Source organism: Lissotriton vulgaris, unplaced genomic scaffold, assembly GCF_964263255.1.
Source record: "Lissotriton vulgaris unplaced genomic scaffold, aLisVul1.2 SCAFFOLD_1159, whole genome shotgun sequence".
Lineage (NCBI taxonomy): Eukaryota > Metazoa > Chordata > Amphibia > Caudata > Salamandridae > Lissotriton > Lissotriton vulgaris.
The window spans coordinates 209,068-229,660 of NW_028249137.1; the positions used below are offsets into that span (position 1 = coordinate 209,068).

General features: G+C 46.9%; 1 protein-coding gene across 1 annotated transcript in view; it reads right to left on the reverse strand.

Annotated features, from left to right (window-relative positions):
- The window catches only part of LOC147663691 (zinc finger MYM-type protein 2-like), a 578,556-nt gene that overhangs the window by 158,626 nt on the left and 399,337 nt on the right, over positions 1-20,593 (reverse strand). The window contains exon 10 of the mRNA XM_086950262.1: positions 15,861-16,033. Coding sequence (XP_086806388.1) covers positions 15,861-16,033 — 173 coding nt within the window. The remainder of the gene's footprint in view (positions 1-15,860; positions 16,034-20,593) is intronic.

Here is a 20,593-nt window from a genome sequence, read left to right on the forward strand (position 1 = left end):
ATTGGTTCCCTTTGTCCAGTCTTCTGGCTCCAGCCTGCAGTCCTTTTCCGCGACCTATATCTCTGAAAGCACTGGGCTCCTGACACTTCTCAAGAACCCTGCACCCAGCCGCCCCTGCGCTGCCGGTGGTGTGGACTTGGTGCTAACTTGGGATCCCCTTTGTCATGACCTTAACCCCAGGAGCTTGGCTCCCACGACCGAGTGGCCTGCCGCTAAGCGACCCCAACCGAGGTGCTCCCTAGACCCATTGGCTAACATTGCAACTCTGCACGCGGTCACCTTAGTGCCACTGGTGGTGCACCTTGAATGATAACCTGAACCTTGGTTCCACCCCCAAAACTCCATCCTTAAAACCAGTTACTTACATGTAAACAACCTTGCTTTGTGTTTCCCTAGGAGGGGAGAAATGGTGCTTAAGTTTTGGACTATGCTGGGGAGAACTACGTTTCCCATCACCTCCTGCTGTGGGGGCAGAGAGCCAGATGGGATGACACAACAAGGTAACAAGGGCAACGCCACTCTAGGAAGGGAAGAGACTGGCTGAAGTGGCCAAACATCGTGGCTTTTAGGAATGGGATATGGTGGGAATTACTAATGTGAGAGATGTCTTGCAGAAAGGAGACTTAATCCCTTTCACTACAGTCGAAGTATCAGCGCATACGCAGCAGTACAAGTACCTTCAATTGCAACACGCATGGAGAGCAGGAAAAACATCAATGATATGTGCCGCTTGAGGGTTTATTATTGCAAGAATAAATCGCCTCTAAGGCAGTCTCATGGACGTATAGAACATTAATTGATAACATTGCGGATAACTTGAAGTCTCCACGCTCCAAACAGGAAGACAACACAGGTCCACTGGAAGACACTGATTGGGAAGGGACCCTGATGCACCCGAGGGAGGTGGCTATTAAGCTACGGCTTTGGTTAATTCAATATAAATCCTCCACAGGGTCTATTATGATAGGGCCCAACTGCACACAATGGGAAGAGCAGAGTCACCTGACTGTCTCCGCTGTGGTACCGAGCGAGGTACATTTATACACCCGTTATGGGACTGTCTGAATATTCAAAGATACTGGGCTCGGATAGTAAAAGATCTAAAGGTTATACTCGGAGTACAGGTTGCTAGGGAACCTAAGAATCTGTTACTTGGAATCCCCATAGACATTGATATACCTGTATAAAAACTGTTACTATATAATCTGGGATTGATAGTGGCCAAACAAGATATTGCGAGGCACTGGAGGAGAGTGGACATCCCCACCCTAAAAGAGTGGAGAGCCAGCATGGATCTCTATATGACAGCAGAAAATTCAACATACGCGGCCAGAGGTTGCCCTAAAAAATTAGACATGGAAGGAATGGAATTTGATAATAGCCTACCTAAGTACAGGGACAGTTAAGAATGGGACTTTTAACCACACCTGCATGATAGTGAGAAAAGAGACGAGATTCTTGCATAGAGTGAAGGGAATCAGCGTTATATGGGCAATTGTAATGTTATGTCTCTGTCTACCTCTACTGTACGATAATTGTTATACTCCTGAACAGAGTATATGCGATGATTCTCCTATGAATGCACTGACTGGTATATTTATTTCATATTGTTCTTTGTTTGTTGAGAATAAAATAAAAATATATTTTATTGAAAAAAACAATGCTCAAATCCCAAGGACACCAGTATCCAATGGCAAATGCACACATACTGCCCAGCAACCTCCAAATGTCACTTTTTACAAGCCCGAAAGATTTCAAGCTTTGGTACACATTAACCCCTTCGCTGCTCATGACGAGCTCAGCTCGTCATGAGGCACGGTTGAGCTGTGCTGATGGCGAGCTGAGCTTGTCATGTACAATGGGATTTACTCATAGCTCAGCACCGGGGGGGGGGGGAAATCTCTAGCAGCCAAGGTGTTAATAGAATCTCCCCCTGGAGACTGCTGAAACATTGAGCTCAATTTCATGTTCAAAAGTTAGCAGTTTCAAATGCGATTATTTTTAGGCACGATGTTGTTCAAGCCATCAAGGTCACATGGCAGTGGGGGCTTGGTCTGCCGAGCAGCAGAATGGCCGCTCTTTGAGTGCACTCCGCCGGCTGGGAAATTAATCCTGGTACAATCCTTACATACGGAGCTGTGTTGCGCCTGTAACCGGTGACTGCGGAACACTTGCGGATACTGGTGGTACCTTTTATTGAGATCAGCGGATGCTTGGGGCCAGGCGGCGGGGAGATCTGCTGAACCGCCGGCCGCAGACAACGATCTGTACCCCTGGACGTGCCGAGTGCGCACAGCCTGAAAATCGAGCCCGGGGCTGCTACTGGGCCGCAGACCGGGAGGGCAGGCGAGCGCTCACTGACCAATGTGCTTCCACAATCTGAGGTATGTGCGCCGCTTGCGAAGACTCACTCTGCTGCGGATTCCCCTGCTGACTGTTATCCGAGGCTGTGTGTGGTGAAGAGCGACGTTCTCTTTGAGAACCTGCGATGCCATCTTGAGGACGCGCTATGCTGAGGCCGAGAGTGGAGGAAGGGAAACGATCGGCTCCTTTAGTCTTCCTGTTCAATTGGACTACTGCCACCACCGAGCCCATACTGAGGGGAGAGGCGGGCTGGCGCCTGTGCCGGTGCATAGTTGTGGGCGATGAACCGGCCATCTTGGGTGCAGACAAGATCCAGGGGCAGCACTGTCTACTTGTGGTAATCGAAGGGGGTGTATTGGTCATGTCCTACATTGGAGGTTTGCAGACGAGTGGCCCAGAGTGGCTTAACTGGAATTGAGGATTACTGTGACCCCGACTGTGGATAATCACCTTGCTTCCGCTCAGCAGTGGACACAATACCCTGACTGCATTCTTATGGCCTCTGGAGGGTTTGAATTTATATGCCCCAGATGCAACTGTAGAGTCTTTGCTTGTGTGTGGACCCTCAGTGGTATCTGTGAGCCCTACCCTGCTTTAGAGGCTCGTGAATGTGGGGTCCTGCGTGGCAAAACAGGATCTGAGGTCTGGGTAGATTCCTGGGCCATGGCAGGCTGCGAGGGGTATCGCCCTGCCGCCCACTTTCAGCGCCACACACTACCCTGGCCATATATTGGTGAACTCTTGGGGTTTTGAACTCATATGCCCCATAGCCCACTATGCACAGCGTCTTGGACCTATGACACTGCGGGCTGCGAGGTAAACCTCTGGGGGAAGCCAACGTGGGAAGCGCGGATCAACTAGAGAACCACTGAATGTCACGGCCAACTCTCCTTGATAGGTTATAAGATACTGCTGTGTGACGCGTAGCACTGGGAAGCTTTGTTGGAGCCTGAAGAGGAGAGAAATATAGCAGCCCCAGACAATCGCGCTGGTGCGGAGTGGTGCTGGAGGGTGCGGACTGTTGCTCTTTGTGGTATTGCACCATTTACCTATCTTTACATCATGAGCAAACAAGACGCTAAGCAACCAAAGCTTACTTTCGACAACAAACGGACCACGTGACATGCTGAGTCAAATCCAGATGCACAATCGGACGGACAGCAGGACCTGCTGGTAGAGGATCAGGGCGAAGACGATGGAGATGCGTTCCAGTTGGAGAAATATAGATTCAAAGCTGGATACTCTAACTACGCAGCTGGACTCGGCTAAGACCCAGGTGGCAGTGCACAAGACCGGACTCGATTCCCTTGAAAATCTCACACTGAATTCCACGAGTTCCAGGTGGAAAATAAGGAACAGCTGTTGCACATGGACAAGTTCCTAGGCATCATCCGTGCTAAGAACGCCGATTTTTGCTGGGCATGGGACGACTTACGAAAAAGAGCGCATGTTCAGTTGTTATACGCCCCTTCTGTACCTCTGGTGCAGAATCCAATGCTGCCTTACATCCAGGATAGTGTCAGCAAGACACTTGCACAAAAAAATGACAATCCAAACTTTTGCCGACCTCAATCTGGGAGACTAGTTCCGTCCCCCTCTCCTCTAGACCCCCCACCCCCCCGCCTACCCAGAGGCAACTCAGGGGCAGGTGGTACCGTTTGCCAAGCTCTTTCTTTACCATAAGTTGCTCTTTGGGAGGGATTCCCACTAGCAGCTCCATCTCTGCCGGCACTGGAGAACCTTTTGAAGTCCCCATCTTCCAGTAAACTCATTACAAGGCTATATGCACACATGCAAAACACTGCCCCACTGGTGACACCCAAATCCTTGCAACACTGGAATGACGAACTCCACACTCCACTGACTGAAGATCAGTGGGAATATGTTGTGGGCAGCTCACTGAACTCTTTCCTAACTATAAGCTGAGACTGATCCACTTTAAATATTTGCATTGATTTTATAAGACACCTGTGAGTCTCCATTGTATGGGCATTAGGGTAGATGATAAATCCTGGCACTGCCGTTATGCCCCTGCCACATTTCTGCATGTGTCGCTGGACTGCCCCTAGATCGCGAAGTTATGGTCTTTGATTTTTGACTCAGTGAATCATGTTCTTAATGTGATACTTGTCCCTTCTCCCACTCTTGGCCTATTAGGATATGCAAGTGATACACCGCCCAAGTTGCGTAAATTGCATGCACTCCTTTTGTTGTTCGTTAAGCGGCAGGTTGCAGTCCACTGGGGCAGGAAATAAGTGCCCTCCATTAAGGAGTGGATCAGAGATGTCACATACGGTCACACACAGCTGAGCACATTTTGGGAGCTCATGCCACGCCCAGATGTCTCGACCTTGTGACATCTAGGAGCCATTTCTGCTCTGGGCTCAGCGTCAGCAAGAATCTATTGTTGAGACACATTGAGACATCGACATGATGGGGTATTATCTTCCACCTGGTTTTGGGGTCCGAGCCCCAACTGTGTATTCTGGAACATGTGGTTTAATAGTGACGGATGGCTATAACTTCAGTCCTCTATATAATGTATTGTTATCTTTTTGTTGCTATTTGTTGATCCGTATGATTATTGAAAAATATGATGAATATGCATTCTTGTACTGGTGAAGAGCTAACGGAGAGTGAAGTACTATAACCCTATTGTGAACTGTATGGACTATGCTTATTTCAACTTTTGTACTGATTTGATACAATGCTGATCTGTTGTAATGTACCGCAATTTGGTTGAAAATGTCAATAAATAAAATAAAAAAGGTCACATGGCAGCAAAGCTGCACTATATAAATTCTGTGTTGTCACTATGATGGTTTGAACTGGGCAAGTTTGAACTTTAGTTGGTTCCTAATGCCAGTTCTAAAACCATATTGGTTTAGGTCTCAAAATCGGGTACATTATAGGACTAGTAGGAACACAGGGTGTGTCTTGCATTGTTCAGCATGAGCCGAACACTTGGCTCAAAGTGACAATAAAAACATTATCAGTAAAAAATTGCTATTATTGCCGTGCAGATAGTGTACCCAGGTCTTAATACACTATGCTGGCAGGTGCTTAGTTCCACTGCCACCAGACTCAGGAGATATAATAGCTACAATCCAGGGGGACAAACTTAATGCACAGAAATAAGGAAAAATACATTGTGGACCCACAAGTACATCCAGTAGACTAAGGTCTCCCCATCACCTACCAGCTTAATTATTTGGCCCATTTACAAGTGAAGGCTCAAAATGGGAATGGTGTTGTAATGTCAGTCTGGAGAAATGGTGGCTAAAACAGCTAGGGGAAGTGATAAAACAGTGGTCAACCTTTCCTTAGTAGTACCTTGGTTTACTAAAATCATCTAGCAAACAGGTTATAGGAAATACAGCAACAGCGGACCTCCAATGCTGCGCCTCGTGCCAGTTCCAATGTGTCAAGGTGCTGTGCAAACAACCCCTACGCCAGCTGTTGGGTGGCAATTCTGTGCTCCAGATCAAATGACAAATATAATAAGAGGGAGTGCGCAGCTTAAATAGTCCAGTAGGCCAAAGTAATAGAAAAGTATCTCCTTTATTAGAAAATATTCATTATGTAGAAAACTTTCATATCAACTCATCCAGCCAACGCGTTTCATTCCCTTGTAGGGAACTTCATCAGGGCTGTCAAAATATAAGCAAAGACCCACATAAAAATTACAAATAGAAAAAGCCAAAAAACATGAATAAGGCACCAAAACACTTTCCTTCAAACATAAAATTAATAACTCATTCACATACAAAATACTAATCCTGGCATAACACAAAGAAACTGCACAGGAAACAAACTGATGACACCATGTATATACAGACTGTACATGACAATTTAAAAACATATCAGAGATCAGAAATATAAGTTTACATCATACATAGGACATATAGTACACACACACGCATATGTTCAGTAAAAGTACTAACCCATGTTCTGTGTTCGTATTATTCTAGTAGTAAGACGACAAATCCTATACCATTCTAACGATATTGGTCTACCGTTGGGGGGCACTAAAGAAGAAACTAATCAAAAAGGAGAAAAACAGGAGCAAGAGCAAATGCAAGGAAATAGTGACAAAGGTAGCGAAACTCCATGAGAGGGAAGAAAGCCTTATGGGCAAAAGAGTGGCAAAGAGTACGAAGAAGGTACATACTCCCCAATGAGTAAGGAAATACACATAGCTTACCGAGCACACTATGACACGGAAAAATATATATATCTGCCGAGGTTGTAAAGAGCTTAATCGTCTCCAAATAGTAGTAGATCCTGAAGGATATGAAATGCAATATAAAAAAACATGGTTCCCAACCATTCCAATAAGTCAAATATGAGAGATAACAGACAATATGCGCACAATTCCCATGGTGAGCAGGCCCTAGGGAAAATGAGATTCATCACCCTGAGAATGGGGGTCTAATACCTACGATGTGTCAGCAAACTAGTGGCCAATGGGCATGAGTACACACCGTTTTCAGAAAGAAAGGAATCCCAAATACGGCCCTTTACTCAATGAGAAAACAAGGAATCACACTATAATATGTTGAAATCGTCAGGCCTATTTGGTAATCCAGAGGTGGCTTAAATCTTCACCCCAGCTTCTCCAAAGTGGGGAGATGCTTCCTATCAGTCAAGTGGCGTTTGAACCCAAAATAATGGAATCAACAAAAATCTATAGAACCAAAAAATACAAAATGATGAGATCACTATTGCCTTTATCAGAAAACAATGGCATAATCCACATCATGTCACCTAAAACCACACACCTGTGATCATAACCCGGCCGCTCACAGGATGGCGAAGGTAATACGATAGCAAGTGTTGCAAACAGAATGGCGACACAGTAGTATAGCTCCAATTCGACAAATATCTGTTATAGGAGAGACACATATGTCAGCGTGCAAAAGATGCTGAAGTGGTATAAATACTGTCCGAAAATACATTAGGCAAAACAAATTCAAATTCTGGGCTGGTGAGACAACAACACACACCTGTAATGCAGACCGAGCCACTCCACGTGCGGAAATGGAGAACAGCAGAATAAGAGGGTGAGATCTAGTGTGAAGAAAGGAAAGATGTCAATAAATTACTTATTTCCTCATTTAATCTGATCACAAAAATACAACTGAAAACCATGATTGATGCGCCTCCCACTTAGTCAACGTGCTAAGTCGAGAAAGGCTCCCTCAAAAGTTCAGGTAAATAACATAAGAGGGGAAAAACAATAAAACTTCCACTGAGGCATGCATGTGTCTATCCCAAACATAATGTACTGCAGTTCCCAGAAGTCCCTGATAACCGGACCCGGTAACATCCGTAGAGTGCAGCATGTTAGCCCTACACTCTATCCCCAACAATAGCTCCATAAACATTGTGCTTCCCTGATGAAATCAAATGGGGCAACGTTACTTCGAAAATGTTATGCCGCTAAGTTGAGTTGCACCAGACTTCACATTCAAAAACCCCCCAGTCACCCACGTGGTGTAATCGACCGTACTCGTAAGTAGGCATCCCGGGGACCAACAGAGAATGCGAGCCAACTGGGCCAACAGCCAAAAAGCTGGTCAGGCACAACGCAGGAATTCCACCACGTACACACATCTATCCAAAAGATAAATACCTCCAATCCTGAAAGAGTGCTGCATATCTTCCGCCGATCCAACCCCTGTATGCCATGGGCCTGAAATGTCTGCAACCACGCCCCTTGCTTCTGCCTGCTACCCAATCTGATAGTATTCTTAGAATGACTCCACAGAGCCTATTTTACGTAGATAGAAAACACCGTCGCCATCTATAAATGAACTAACTGCACTGACCTCAATGGCCAAAGTTTTCGCAAACATGAGCGCCATCACTGCCATTGACGCCTGAGGCTTGAGCCGGGCAGTCATTCTTTTAACTTCTTTTAGCTGATTTTAAACTTGCTCTTGTGTTGCTCCTTTGTGTCCTATCCCCCCCCCTCGCCTTCACGCGCTGAATTATCGCGCTGCCTGTCTCCACCGATTGAGGGTGGAGGCATTTCCGCATTCTCCCTTTTAAAATACTTTATTTGACTCACTGTATTCTGTGCTGCATTTCAGCTCCTCTGCCTCCCCCCCTGAGCGACCGGCCGATTCAGGGCTGACTCATCGGGGGCACGGTCGCAGAGACGGCGGCGGCCATTTTGGATAGGGTTAGCCTCCCTGGTGGCGAGAGGCTACAGTATAAAAATAAACGGCCGTAGCTCCGCGCAGCGGACGCGTACAGCGAGCGCGCCACAGTCGCGCCGGAGTCAAGCCAGAGTCCTGCCCGTCTGCGCCCGTCAGCGCTAAGGCAGGGCTAGGGCAGGACTCTGGCCATCCTTACTATGCTTTCCCGAGACATCCTAACTGGTCTCCGTCATAAGGTAAGCTCTTGCACTCATGACGCGCTTGACCCCCTCTGTGGACCTTTTAAATGTCCTACGTGTTCCTTTGAGCTTCCACTGCCCCTCCCTATCGCCGATTCACAGCCTCCACAGACGGTCCTTAGTGGAGCAGACCCCCCTGATGTTACTTATCGTCAGATAACAATTAAAATATTGCACCTCAAAGTCAGATCATTGGTCTGTCACCACTTAGATGTTTTTACAATACTTACAGACGAAAAACCTGACATTTTCTTTTTAACGGAAACTTGGCTTCACGACGCAGCCACAGCAGCCATGAATCTTGCGCTACCGGATGAATACGTCATGTACACTCTAAATCGTAACTCAAGAGGCGGCGGGATAGCGGCTGTGATTAAGGCATGCTATCCATGTTCATGGAAGGCTATTGTTATAGCCGGCTGTGAAAGCGCCCATTTTGCTATTTCCATTAACCCTCATCTTACCATCTCCGGACTTCTCATTTACAGACCCCCTGGCCCTGACGCCGCCTTCCGGCTCGCCCTTCCTGAGGTTATCTCCTCGCTGGCCCTTAGATCGGCGAATTTTAGTATTGTAGGTGACCTCAATCTCCATATGGATGCTCCTCTTTCTTCTGCAGTTAGAAGCTTCCTCGCAGATCTTGAAGCCTTACAGCTACAGCAGCTTATTAACCATCAGACTCATGTGGGCGGCCATATCCTGGATCCCTTTCTGACGAACCTCCACAATGTTATTACTTTTCCACCAAAACCCATGGCCTGGACAGATCATCACCTGATCGAAGTTCGGCTTATGTCTAATATCTCTCCTTTTAAGAGCTCCACTCCGCCAATTTTTAAGCGCCCCTGGAGGAAATTGAGACTGGTCGACTTCCATCAGCTCTGTCATCACACCCACTAAATCCTCCTAAGGATGTCTCGTTGGGATATGACCATTTCTGTGAGTGGTTGACCCAAGCCCTGGACACCTTAATTCCTGCAGGATGGAGTAAAGTTCGATCTGGCCCCTCTAGCCCGTGGTATGATGACTCTCTCAGGCTTCTTATGTAAAAGGGCTGAAAGAGCCTGGCGTAAGTCTTACGAGCCCGATCTTAAGCAGACCTATCTGGCCAGTATTAAAGTATACCATTGAGCCATCTGCAAAGCTCGAGCTACTTTTTACTCCGCTGAGTTTAAGAACAGTCCCAACCCTATAAAACTCATTTTTAAGGTCTGCAAAGATCTTAATAGCAAGAAAATTGCGGTAATGGAAAAACGCTCCCTGACTCACTGTGAAGAGTTGGCGGCCTTCTTTGTGGAGAAAGTCGAGGCGATCTACTGTACATTCCCCCCGCAAACTGTGCCTGCTAACAACTTAGAATGCATTCCTATGACCTTTAGGTCTCTTTCATCAATACCTAAACCATCTCAGGAAGAGTTTAATTCTCTTCCTATAAAAATTAAATCAGGCTCGCCCGCCGATCCACTAAGACCTGCACAATTCAAAGATTCCGCTGAGGTCTGCTTTTCCTCAGTGTATGATCTTATTGGGTTATCCTTTGAGTCCGGGACTGTTCCCAGTAAATGGAAGCAGGCTACGGTCATCCCAATTTTAAAGAAGCCTACTATGGACCCATCGAAACCTGAACATTATCGACCGATCTCTCTCCTCCCATGGGTATCCAAACTTGCGGAGGCACATGCCAACAAAATCCTGTCTTGCCATCTCCAAAGCTCAGGCATTCTAGATCCATCCCAGAATGGTTTCCGTGCAGGTCATAGCACGGAGACTGCCTTGTTGGCGATGGTGGAGCACCTGCGGAGGATGATGGACTCAGGCCAGACGGCGGCACTGATCCTTTTGGATCTCTGTGCCGCTTTCGACACTGTCTCCCACTCCATCCTTCTTCAACGGTTGCGAGAGGCCGGTGTGGAGAATACAGCATTTGAATGGTTTCGCTCCTTTTTATCAGGACGCACCTTCAAAGTATCCATCCCTCCTTTTGAATCTGCCCCACGCAACATTTCCCAAGGGGTCCCGCAAGGTTCGGCACTCAGCCCGACCCTTTTTAACCTGTATGTGCAGCCGCTAGCCACTGTCGCTAAGAGATGGGGTCTAACTATGGTGTCGTACGCCGATGACACCCAGCTAGCGGTTGCACTAAATGGGGACCCTGCGGTTGATGCCCCCAAATTCCAGACGGCCCTCAAGGAGGTGGCTAGTTGGATGAAGGAGAACTGTCTCCAACTCAATGCAGCGAAGACAGAGGTCTTAGTTCTGGGCAAGCAGGTTCATCTCTGGGGAGACCGCTGGTGGCCACCGGAGCTAGGTCAAGCCCCTATCCCTGTGACAGAAGCTAAGAACCTTGGGGTCTGGCTCGATTCCAACTTGACTTTCATCCCTCACACTAAAAAAGTTGACGGCACCTGTTTTGGTGTCCTTCAGAGCCTTAGACCCATTTTTAAATTTTTTGATGCTCCTACAAGGCAACTCATTGTCCAAGCTACAGTGCTCTCTAGATTGGACTACGCCAGCTCGCTTCTTTTGGGCGTTAACCAAGCTGAACTGACACGCCTCCAGCGCGTGCAAAACGCGGCTGCCAGAATGCTGGTAGGCTTGCCTAAATTCTGCTCTGCCAGACGTACCATCTATGACCTACATTGGCTGCCCGTCGGACAGAGGATTAAGTTCACAGCCCTGTGCCTGGCTTTTAAGATCTTAAAGGCTTCATCCCCCCCCGACCCCATTCTCGCACAGGCAATCTCCTACTATACTACTTCCAGAGTTCTACGTTCAACGGGTCAACTCCTGGCCTGTGTCCCTCGCTTCAGGAAAACCAGAATTGGTGGACGCTCCTTCGGTGTCCTGGCAGCGAGTCTCTGGAACACTCTACCCGTTGACATTCGCGCTCTACCGGATCTATTGTCTTTAGAAAAGCTATTAAGACCTTTTTGTTCCCATCACTTTAAATCTGTCCCCTCGCTTATCTGGTCTTTCTATCTGGTTGTGGTATTTTCCAACATAGCGCCGGGACGCCACTTTGCTGTGGCAGCTGAGCGCTCTACAAAATTTATAACATAACATAACATCAACCAAATGTGAGCTTCAATTCTCCTAGACCCCTAGAGATGCCAAAAAAATGCTGAAGTGAAAGCGGGGTAACCTATATTTAATGTTTCAGAAATGCACAATAGGACTGTAACCGGTGCACGAATATGCCGCATTTAGAGATAATTGTGAGAACCCCACACCTTGCTTACGCATATTCCTTTGTCCGTGAACTTTACTTTATATACATGAAAATAGTGTGAAACACCATTGCCGATCACGAATAATCAAACCGGCCCACCTGAAGCATACTCGTTAGGCCCGGCCACCTCTTCCCAGAATGTACGAGAGGGGGCATGCCTTCAACAGATGTGCCTCCCCCTGGACAGATTACATCATTTTTTGGGGGAGGTACATTGATGACATCATTTGTCATCATTTGGTCAGGTACAGAGGCACAACTGCTAGAGTATTTTGATTACCTAAATAACAACTCACTCAATGTCAAGCTCACAATGGAGTACAGCAGGGAAAGTATTAACTTCCTTGATCTTCATTTTTATGTGAGACATGGCCATATTGACATTGCGTAAGCAAGGGGTGGGGTTCTCCTAATTATTATCCCTAAATGCGGCATATTTGCGCAGCGGTTACAGTCCTATTGTGCATTTTTGAAACATTAAATATTGGTCACCCCGCTTTCACTTTAGCATTTTTTTGGCATCTCTTGGGGTCTAGGAGAATTCAAGTTCACATATGGTTGATGGCGCTCATGTTTGCGAAAACTTTGGCCACTGAGGTCAGTCCAGTTTGGTCATTTATAGATGGCGACAGTGTTTTCTATCTACGTAAAATAGGCTCTGCGGAGTCAGTCTAAGCATACTATCGGATTGGGTAGCAGGCGGAAGTAAGGGGTGGGGTTGCGGACATTTAAACTCATGCCCATGGTATACAGGGGTTGGATCGGCGGAAGATATGCAGCACTTTTTCAGGATTGGAGGCATTTATCTTTTCGATGGATGTGTGACCAGCTTTTTGACTACTGGCCCAGTTAGCTCGCATTCTCTGTTGGACCCCGGGATGCCTACTTATGAGTCCGGTCGATTACACCACATGGGTGACTGGGGGGGTTTTCCAATGTGAAATCTGGCGCAATTCAACTTAGAGGCACAATTTGTTCGAAGTAACATTGCCCCATTTGACTGCATTGGGGAAGCACAACATTTATGGAGCTATTGTTGGGGATAGATTGTAGGGCTAACATGCTGTACTCTACCGACATTACGGGGTCCGGTTATCAGGGACTTCTGGGAACTGCAGTCCATTATGGTTAAGATAGACTCATCGATGCATCGGTGGAAGATGTTATTGTTTTTCCCCTTGTCTCTTATTTTGCATCATTCTAATTCGGTTGTTTTTCCTCTTACAGCTGGACGTGGCTTTGTGATACTTAACACCTACCACGCTCATGTCGAGCTGAGCTCGTCATGACCGTTAGAACGCTCACACGCGGGGGTCTGATTGCCCTGCTGTGCTGGGCGTTCTAAGGAACGGGTGTGGTCATGACGAGCTGAGAGCTGAGCTCATCATGAGCACACGAGAACCGTGGCTCATGACGAGCTGAGCTCTTCATGAGCATGGGGGCGCTGTGCGCGCCCCCCTCGCCCCCAGCACAGCGGGGGAAATCGGCCCGCAATGAAGGGGTTAAGTTATGAAGTTTTTCTGAACCACGCTGCACTATATTTCCCCAAAACTTAATACATCGCTTTTTCTTTGATGACCACATTATATAGTAGAAGGTATGAGACGTGGTATATGGAACTGAACTAGTGTAGTTGTTGCTTACTCCACCTATAGTTTTACGCCCGACTGTATGCTATACGGAGTGACATTTTTGTTACATATAATGTAACATTACTTTTCTGAACAACTCACGAAGGGAACTAACCCGAGCTAATCAGCGATAGCAGCCTTTCTGGTGCATTTCGGTACCAGATGTTTTTCTAAACGTGTATTACCTGAACTTTTGAGGGAGCATTTCTCAACTTAGCCCGTTGACTAAATGGGAGGCGCATTAATCATGCTTTTCCATTGTATTTTTGTGATCAGATTAAAGGAGGCAATAACTAATTTTATGACATCTTTACTTTCTTCACACCAGATCTCGCCCTCTTATTGTGCTGTTCTCCATTTCTGCTTTATTGAATTGAATTGCCATTTTTTCTGCCTGTGGAGTGGCTCGGTCTGCATAACAGGTGTGTGTTGTTGTCTCACCAGCCCTGACTTTGAATTTGTTTTGCCTAATGTATTTTCGGACAGTATTTATACCACTTCGCCATTTTTTTTTGCATGCTGACATATGTGTCTCTCCTATAACAGATATTTGTAGAATTGGAGCTATACTTCTGTGTCGCCATTCTGTTTGCAACACTTGCTATCGTATTACCTTCGCCATCCAGTGAGCAGCCAGGTTATGATCACAGGTGTGTTTTTTTAGGTGACATGATTGGGATTATGCCATTGTTTTCGATTTTGTTTTCTGATCTAGACAATACTGATCTCTTAATTTTTTATTTTTGGGTTCTATTGATTTTTGTTGATTCCATTATTTTGGGTACAAACTTTGGAGAAGCTGGGGTGAAGATTTGAGCCAACTCTGGATTACCAAATAGGCCCGATTTCAACATATTATAGTTGGATTCCTAGCTTTCTCATTGAGTAAAGGGCCAGATTTAGGATTCCTTTCTTTCTGGAAAAGGTTTGTACTCATGCCCATTGGCCACTACTTTGCTGACACATCGTAGGTATTAGACCCCCATTCTCAGGGTGATGAATCCCATTTTCCTTAGGGCCTGCTCACCATAGGAATTGTGCGCATATAGTCTGTTCTCTCTCATATTTGACTTATTGGATTGGTTGGGAACCATGGTTGTTTATATTACATTTCTCATCCTTCAGGATCAACTACCATTTGGAGACGGTTAAGCTCTTTAAAACCTCGGCGGACATATATATTTTTCCGTGTCATAGTGTGCTCGGTAAGCTATGTGTATTTTCTTACTCATTGGGGAGTATGTACCTTCTTCATCCTCTTTGCCACTCTTTTGCCCATAAGGCTTTCTTCCCTCTCATGGATTTTCGCTACCTTCGTCACTCTTTCCTTGCATTTTCTCTCTCTCCTGTTTTTCTCCTTTTTGATTAGTTTCTTCTTCAGTGTCCCCCCAACGGTAGACCGATATCGTTAGAATGTTATAGGATTTGTGTGGTCTTACTACTAGAATAATATAAAAACAGAACATGGGTTAGTACTTTTTACTGAACATATGAGTGTGTACTCAATGTTCTATGTATGATGTAAACATTGTATATTTCTGATCTGCTTTTAAATTGTGTCATGTAAAGTCTGTATATACATGGTGTCATCAGTTTGTGTCCTGTGCAGTTTCTTTTTGTGTTATACCAGAATTAGTATTTTGTATGTGAAAAATGAATTATTAATTTTATGTTTGGAGGAAAGTGTTTTGCTGCCTTTTTCGTATTTTTGGGCTTTTTACATTTGTCATTTTTATGTGCGTCTTTGTTGTATGTTTACAACCCTGATGAAGTTCCCTACAAGGGAAGGAAACGCGTTGGCTGGATGAGTTGATATGAATGTTTTCTACATAATTAATATTTTATAATAAAGAAGAGACCTTTCTATTACTTTGGCCTACTGGACTCTGTAAGCTGCGCACCCCCTCTTAATATATAGGTTATAGGAAATACATCTGCTTACGAGTCATAAGAATTTGCATTTCAATGTTAAACAGGGTATGTAAAATAATATGAGTACCCTTAAGGAGCCACCCCAGCAGCTTTTCTTATAGATTTTTAGTCCAGCTCTCAACTAGAGATGATTTCTCAAAATAGAGCAAACCTCCTGCAACACAACTGACTAAGTAGTAAATGCGTTTACCAAAAAAAAGAGATTACAAGGTCTACAAATAAAACCCAAGCTTGATGCAGTTAAGTACTCAAAATAAATGTTATAAATCAACCATGGAAAACAAATTCATTAAAGACGTACTTTATAATACCAGTCTTGAAACTTTTTACTGCAATCTTCACTACAAAAATCTCGTACTACACCATCGCATTCTTTAGTTGCTGCCTTCTTACACATCTGAAGGCAATAGTTGCAAGTTACACATTTAAGCCCCAGACGTCTTGCAAAATCTTGCTTATAAAGCAATTTGCATCCTGCAAATTAAAAAAAGCAAAATTCAAATACTACGCAACATATAAATAATTTTCAGTAGTAACATACAGTTGCTAAATTAATTTTTTTATTCTAGATTTTCGAAACACATTTAGTCATTCCTTATAAAAAATAGTGATAAAGTAACATATTTAGACAAATAGACCTCTTTTTAGTATGCAATTTATTGAAGTTTTAAAAAAAAATCATAGTCTGTCAGGCTGATCAAGAATCCCTAATATTATTCCACAAGTTCCTAATATTACACACTTATTATTGTTACATGTATATCAACCTACATTTGAAATTCAGTAAATCTGTAAATAACCTTTTTCTGAAAAAACCTGTAGATAGTTAAATAGGTGGTGTCAGAAAAGCACTCCCTTCACAAGGACACTTAAAACAAAAGTCTTATTAAGACACTCCTCATTTCCCACACAAATACTTAGCTTATCCAAGAAGTTAGGCAATGTGAATCATTTTTGAAAACTGAAAAGATGCTTGAAAATTCAAATAATACAGAGTGTCGGTACAATACTGGTAATACTATCAGATGAATGTTTCCACATGTAGTAAAGCTTGTAGTGCTGCAGTCAATTTCACACAACTGGTGCAAGTTAGTTGAGATTAGAGAAGAAACATGTTACTCACCTATAACAATCAGCAGTGATGTAGATTTCCCAGCTTTGCACACTCTCACCAGGTAGTACTGCCCTCTGAATCTTTCTATTTGTTTTTATTCGCAGAATGGTGTTTTGAGGTGGCACTGGTACCTCCTGTGAAACCCACAATGCACCAAGAAAGGCTTCACACTGTATTGCAATCCTCTCTTTCACCCCACCAACCAAAAGAGTTGGTACATGTGCTGAGTAAAATAACAAACCATTAACTGTTTCTTTAAGTATTAATAGCAGCTCACTTCCTTAGATGTGGGTAGGGTACACGGGCATCTACAGCACTGAATTCTACAAAGAGAGTGCTACAGGTAACAATTTCTGTTTGCAGCATGTGTAGCTGTAGATCACATGCACTGCATCGGTTTCAAGAAGTACCCCTGCTTCTAATGCTGCGGCTTGCAACCAAGTGCTTTAGAAGACAAAGCTACTTACCTTCAATCAATCAAAGACATTTATAGAGCGCACTACTTACCCGTAGCGTCTCAAGGCGCTTGGGGGGGGGGGACGGCGTTACTGCTCGAACAGCCAGGTCTTGAGCTTCTTCCTGAAGGAGAGGTGGTCTTGGGTCAGGCGCAGGTCGGTCGGGAGGGAGTTCCAGATCTTGGCGGCCAGGTAGGAGAAGGACCTTCCTCCTGTTGTCGCTCTTCGGATGCGGGGGACGGCGGCGAGGGCGTGGCTGGCTGATCGGAGGTGGCGTTTGGGAGCGTAGAAGTTGATCCGGTTGTTGAGGTAGCTCGGGCCTTGATCGTGAAGGGCTTTGTGTGCGTGGGTGAGGAGACGGAAGGTGATTCTTTTGTTGACGGGGAGCCAGTGCAGGTCTCTCAGATGTCCGGAGATGTGGCTGTTTCGTGGGACGTCGAGGATGAGTCTGGCCGAGGCGTTCTGGATCCGCTGGAGTCTCTTCTGGAGCTTGGCGGTGGTACCGGCGTAGAGGGCGTTGCCGTAGTCCAGTCGGCTAGTGACGAGGGCCTGGGTGACGGTCTTCCTGGTCTCGGTGGGGATCCACCAGAAGATCTTCCGTAGCATGCGTAGGATGTTGAAGCACGACGAGGAGACGGCGTTGACTTGCCTGGTCATAGAGAGGGAGGAGTCCAGGATGAAGCCCAGGTTGCGTGCGTGGTCCGTCGGTTTGGGTGCGGTGCCCAGGGCGGGGGGCCACCAGGAGTCGTCCCAGGCGGAGGGCGAGGAGCACAGGATGAGGACCTCCGTCTTGTCTGAGTTCAGTTTCAGGCGGCTGGTCGTCATCCACTCGGCTACATCTTTCATCCCTTCGTGCAGATTGGCTCTGGCGGCGGCGGGGTCGTTGGTCAGGGAGAGGATCAGCTGGGTGTCGTCGACGTAGGAGATTATGTTGAGGTTGTGTTGGCGTGCGATGGCCGCGAGGGGGCTCATGTAGACGTTGAAGAGGGTGGGGCTCAGCGGGGATCCTTGAGGGACGCCGCAGATGACTTCGGTGGCCTCTGACTTGTACGGTGGTAGGCGGACTCTCTGTGTTCTACCGTCGAGGAAGGAGATGATCCACTCCAGTGCTTTCTCCTGGATTCCGACGTTGCTGAGGCGCTGCACTAGGGTGCGGTGGCAGACAGTGTCGAATGCCGCGGAGAGGTCTAGGAGGATGAGGGCCGCTGTATCTCCGTTGTCCATCAGGGCTCGGATGTCGTCGGTGGCAGCGATGAGGGCGGTCTCGGTGCTGTGGTTGGCTCGGAAGCCGGACTGTGAGGGGTCGAGGGATCCATTCGTCTCGAGGAAGGCGGCCAGCTGTTTGTTGACTGTCTTCTCGATGACTTTGGCTGGAAACGGGAGGAGCGAGATGGGGCGGTAATTCTTGAGTTCGGTGGGGTCTGCTGTGGGTTTCTTGAGAAGAGCGCTGAGTTCGGCGTGTTTCCAGCTCTCAGGGAAGGTGGCGGTGTCGAAGGAGGTGTTGATAATGTCCCGCAGGTGGGGTGGGTGGTGTGCGATGACAGCGTCGGCCATGTTGAAGACGTGGTGAGGGCAGGGGTCGGTCGGAGATCCGGAGTGGACGGAGTTCATCATGCGGACGGTGTCTTCGGTGCTGATCGGAGTCCAGGCGTGGAGGGTGGTGGTGGGCGGCGTTGCTGCAGTTGTGGCGTGCGTCGGTTGAATGCTGAAGCTGTTGTGTATGTCCGCGATCTTGTTGTGGAAGTAGGAGGCGAGGGAGTTGCAGAGGTCTTGCGATGGGGTGAGGTCGTTGTTTCCGGCGTTGGGGTTGGAAAGCTCTTTCACTATGTTGAAGAGTTCCTTGCAGTTGTGTGCGTTGTTGTCCAGCCGGTCCTTAAATGCAGTTTTCTTGGCGGCTCGGATCAGTTGGTTGTGCTTCCGGGAGGCGAGCTTGAGGGTGGTCATGTTGTCCGGTGTTGGTTCCCTTCTCCAGGCTTTCTCGAGGGCTCGGCAGTTCTTCTTGGAGCTCTTGAGGTCGTCGGTGAACCATGGGGCTTTCTTGCTGCCGGGTCTTCTGGGCGGGGCGAGTTCGTCCGCGCAGTTGCTGATCCACTTCGAGAGGTTGTCGGCGGCCTGGCTAGGGTTCGCCAATCTGGCAGGAGGGTGCTGGCTCAGGGAAGCGGCGAGCTGGTCGGCTGTGATCTTGTTCCAGCTTCTTCGGGCAACCTGTTGCTGGTGGTGGTGGATCGTCGTTCTTTTGAAGGTTAAGTGGACGCAGCTGTGGTCCGTCCAGTGGAGTCCAGTGGCGTGGGTGAAGGCAATGTCTTTGCTGGATGAGAAGACGGCGTCGAGTGTGTCCCCGGCGAGGTGGGTGGAGGTGGACACCAGCTGCTTGAGTCCAAGGTTGGCGAGGTTGTCGAGCAGGGTGATGGTGTTGCGGTTGTTGTTGTTCTCCAGGTGGAAGTTGAGGTCCCCCAGGAGGATGTAGTCAGCGGAGGGGAGGGCATGCGGGCTGACGAAGTCGGCGATGTCCTCGCTGAATTGTGTGCGTGGTCCCGGGGGTCGGTAGATCAGGGTGCCTCTGAGGGTGCCTCTGAGGGTGGTCTTCGGGTCGGTGTGGATCTGGAAGTGCAGGTGTTCGGCGGTCGTTAGGGTGTCGTCGGTGCTGGTCGTGATGCGGATGGTGTTCCTTCAGTAATGCTTTTTCTGGTGGGTGATCTAACAGCAGAATCCTCACTTTATGAATATTCCCCAAGCGTCGAACTGGATCCAGAACCTTAAAAGTAGTACTCCTGCATGCCAGTATCTGATGTTGTGTGAATCCACACCAAGGTCCTTCTGCTCCGGAAGTGATATTTGGGGATGGGCCCCCAGGCACTCTGACTTCAGTTGCTTTCTAAGATTTGTCAGCGTCGTCCGACGTGGAGTCTAAAATCAAATTACCTTGACGAGTGTACAGGTCTCTAGGCTGGGACCTTTTTAGATGGGGAAAATAACATTAATTCTACAGAAGTGAACGGGGCAGGGGGCGCGATACAGACAGGGTGGGCGGGGAGTTTTGGCAGTCAAAGAGAAATCTGCACTTAGAATATCCACCAGTAAGAGAGTTACGGAAGGTAAGCATTATGTACTTCAGATACATAATTCTAATTAGAGTTTCCGCACTATATGGAAAGGCCTCTTTTTGTATAGTAACCCTTAAAGGTTTGGACTGATGTCGCTAGTTTTTGGACTCCAGACCTCAGTGCCAGTGACATGACCTTAACATGTCTACGTACGATTGACTTCTACCCAACTGACCACATTCCTGTAAGTTAAAAGGTCAAACCAGGGACCGAAGCACTGGTTCTGCCACCCTTGGTGGGACCAGGGTAAAACATGGCTCCCAGTCTGCCACTGCAGACTGGAAGGGCAGTTGTAAACTGCTAACTAGACATTGCTATTTAAAACAATGGCAAAGCCAAATTCTCCAGTTTTAATATATTT